The sequence below is a fragment of the Typha angustifolia genome, chromosome 8 (assembly GCF_048772165.1).
Source record: "Typha angustifolia cultivar Huaian chromosome 8, ASM4877216v1, whole genome shotgun sequence".
Lineage (NCBI taxonomy): Eukaryota > Viridiplantae > Streptophyta > Magnoliopsida > Poales > Typhaceae > Typha > Typha angustifolia.
The window spans coordinates 12,387,676-12,391,473 of NC_133246.1; the positions used below are offsets into that span (position 1 = coordinate 12,387,676).

Sequence of the window (3,798 nt, forward strand, 5' to 3'; positions counted from 1 at the left end):
GGAGGTATTTTAGTAATTTGATCTATATTAATTAATCATAATAATGTTAAGGTGTTAGATGAGAATTATAGAAAAAAAAAAAAGTCGGAGAATAATGAAATAGATAAACTATTGGGTGCGATTTAAAAAAATTCTTATAAAAAATCCTGTACTAATAAACTAAAAATTCGGGCCGGACCGATCTGTCCCTATGCGTTCTATATATCCTTGCATGCAGACACATAACACATGCATCTGCCATCTCTCTCCCCCCACCACCTTCGATTCCATTTCTTTTATTAGCGAAGCTAAACCCATTCAATTATTCTCCTCTCTCTCTCTCTCTCTCTCATCCAAGAAACCCCAAGGGGCATGCTCCAACTCCTGCCAAGTGCCAACCCCACCTTCCCTTCTCCCAAACCTCTCCTTCTCCTACCCTTCCAGTACCAGTACCACTACAACCACAACCACAATGTCTTCCAATTATGAGCTCACCGCCATCTCCATCTACTACTCCAAGCCCACCCTCAACCTCAACCTCAACCTCCTCCTCCACCCTTGCCTCCCTCCCAAACCCCCAAACTACATCCTCCGCGACGTTTCCTTCTCCGCCAAGCCCGGTGAGGTCCTCGCCATCGTTGGCCCCAGCGGCGCTGGCAAGTCAACCATCCTCGACATCCTCGCCGCCCGCCTCGCCCCCACCCACGGCCACCTCCTCCTCAACTCCGCCCCTCTCCACCCTTCCTCCTATCGGAAACAATCCTCTCACGTCCCCCAGTTAGACGCATTTCTCCCCCAGCTCACCGTTTCGGAAACCTTCGCCTTCGCCGCCTCCCTCCTCCTTCCCTCCTCCTCGGAACCCTCCCCCTCCGCCACCGTCTCTGGACTCCTCTCCGACCTCCGACTATCCCACGTTGCGCACACACGTCTCTCCGGCGGGCTCTCCGGTGGCGAACGCCGCCGCGTATCCATCGGCTTATCTCTTCTCCGTAATCCCGGCGTTCTACTTCTCGACGAGCCCACCTCGGGATTAGACTCTTCGTCGGCGCACATCGTTCTCCAGACCCTCCGCTCAGTCGCCGCCAAGAATAAAACTACCATCATCATCTCCATCCACCAGCCGAGCTCGCGCCTCCTCTCCGCCATCGACTCGCTCCTCCTCCTCTCGAAGGGCTCCGTCCTCCACCACGGCTCGCTCCCCTCCCTGGACGCCTTCCTCCTTACTCATGGCTTCTCCGTCCCCTCCCACCTCAACCCTCTCGAGTACGCAATGGAGGTCCTCCACCATCTCCCTGCTCCCAAACCCACCTCCCCTCCTCCTCTACCACCACCTCCGCAAACCAAAGAAGAGAAGATGCAAGAGATTTCATTAAAACCAGACGAATATAGCTCGCGAGTTAACGAGTTAGTAACTCTCTACCGCCGTTCTTGGAAGATCGTGTACAGAACCAAGCAGCTCCTCCTCACCAACTTTCTCGAATCTCTCATTGTTGGCTTCCTCCTCGGTACCATCTACATCAACGCCGGGTACAGCGACGCCGGAGTGCAGAAGCGGTTCGGCCTCTTCGCCTTCTCCCTCACCTTCCTCCTCTCCTCCACCACCGAGACTTTGCCCATATTTGTCTTAGAACGCCCCATCCTCCTCCGGGAGGCCTCGTCGGGGCTCTACCGCCTCTCCTCCCACGTCGCCGCCGCCACCCTCGTGTTCCTCCCCTACCTCCTCGCCGTCGCCATCATCTACTCCGCCTCCGTCTACTTCCTCGTAGGGCTCTGCTCGTCGCCGGCCGCCTTCGCATCCTTCGTGCTCATCGTATGGCTCGTCGTGCTCACGGCCAACTCATTCGTTCTACTGATCAGCTCCTTCACGCCGGACTACATCGCCGGAACGTCGCTGGTCACGGTGTTCTTGGCGGGGTTCTTCCTCTTCTCCGGCTACTTCCTGACTAAGGAGAGCATGCCGACGTATTGGGTGTTCATGCATTACTTATCCCCGTACAAGTACGCATTGGATGCGTTGCTGGCGAACGAGTACGGATGCGCGAAGGAGAGGTGCTTCGGATGGGGGGAAGGAGAAGAGTGCGAGGTGAAGGGAAAGGATGTGTTAGAGAGAAAAGGGTTGAGAGAGGGGGATAAATGGACGGGGCTGCAGGTGTTGTTCGGGTTCTTCGTGCTCTATAGAGTCCTCTACTGGGTCGTTCTCACGAGAAGAGCTTCGAGGTCCAAGAAGTGAGACGAAGGTGATCGGAGAAGAAGGTGACGTTGTGGAATAGTAATGTGAGCTATACTTTTGATTCGAGTGGTTTAACATGTAAGTTACTGGTGTTCTTAACAAAATTATTGACATATATATATTGTCTAATCTCTGATCTCGTCTTCAAACATCCCATAGAACTCGGGAATTATTGCATCGAGGTATATCTCTGATTCCTCCTCTCGCTCCATATATTTGTCAACTAAATAAGAGATTGATATACTAGTGATTCCACTCGATTTCTAGCTTTGTGATCAAAGAGATTCTATGTAAATCTAAGTAAAACTTTCTCGTTTTGACATCGTGTGACTTTCAAGTTTGTTTTCACTTTTACACGTGACAGTCATATCAACTCGTAAATATATATACACCTATAGCTATCTAATTCACGATAATGTACCTAGGAATATTAGACCCAGGGTCCTCTAAATAATAATTGATGTGGATGCAGGTAAAAAAATAATAATACAGGAGCCCATCTTACGTTAACGTACGTACTGATCTCTTTATCAACTTTGGATGTGAAGCTTTTATCAACTTTGGGTGTGAAAGAGTCCCCTCTAAAACTTGTATCAACTTGGGTGCTCCCCCATGCATAAGAGTTTTTGACCAATTCTGCTCATTAAACAGTTAATCTAATTAGGTGAAGTACAGATGTAATATAAATTACTTGCTCAGTGAACCATTTTGGGTACTCCTAAGTTCGTGACTCAACTGTTTGAAAATTCCCCATAGGACAAATTATATTTGAAGTTTGCAATAATGGAAGACAATATTTTTCTCCAATGTTCTTGTCAGGACTAAGTGGGCCACTGATCTAGTCTCCATTATTTAACTGTGTCTAGCTAGTCGTAGTACTTGGTGCACCCACTCATGGCAGAATTCTTTAAGTGCCAATGATTTGCATCGCATTTTAAGATAATCTCGACATGCTATAAGTAAAATCAAGTTTATGATGGGAAAGAAAGCAACAGGAATCCTTTCCGTATGTTATATAATTATTTATCAAATACATTTTACTTTTATTATTATTCACATCATATATATATAAATATAATTGGACTCCGTCATTTTGCTTCTAATTATTCAAAATCATCCTGAGTTAATATTAATTAAGCAACAATAGAGAATCATTTTAATAAGTTAAAATAACTCAAATATTTATAATTTCTTTTAGGTTATTTTGCATTTATAATAACTTTAACTCATCTATATGATAACTTGCTATTACGAAAATTAACAACATTGTATTATTGTAATCATAATGCAAGATCGAATAATAAATATTTATATATAATAGGGTGTACACAAGTATTTTTCACTTTAAATTATAAATTCCTGTACATATAGTTAAACCTTTTCCATGAGTGACTGCTGGAAATGCCACCGCTGCTGCTTTGCTTACAGCATGAAGTACTCATGAAGCTTAAAAGGCAAAGGCTAATTAACAGCACTGACAAGAGCTAGCTTTTAGATGCGGAGAAGAACAAGAACAAGAAGAACAGGAACAAGAGGAAGGATAAATATAAGATGAAAATAATATAATCCAAGGTGTCATTCGTCGTGGA

General features: G+C 45.8%; 1 protein-coding gene across 1 annotated transcript; it reads left to right on the top strand.

Moving 5' to 3' along the window:
• Positions 1-246: 246 nt before the first annotated feature.
• LOC140764257 (ABC transporter G family member 4-like) lies at positions 247-2,338 on the top strand. Its single transcript, XM_073102726.1, has one exon. The coding sequence runs from the start codon at positions 452-454 to the stop codon at positions 2,207-2,209; it is 1,758 nt and encodes a 585-aa protein (XP_072958827.1). The 5' UTR covers positions 247-451; the 3' UTR covers positions 2,210-2,338.
• Positions 2,339-3,798: the final 1,460 nt, after the last annotated feature.

Coding starts and splice junctions, on each gene's coding strand:
- LOC140764257 (XM_073102726.1), top strand. CDS start 452: ATGTCTTCCAATTATGAGCTCACCGCCATCTCCATCTACTACTCCAAG.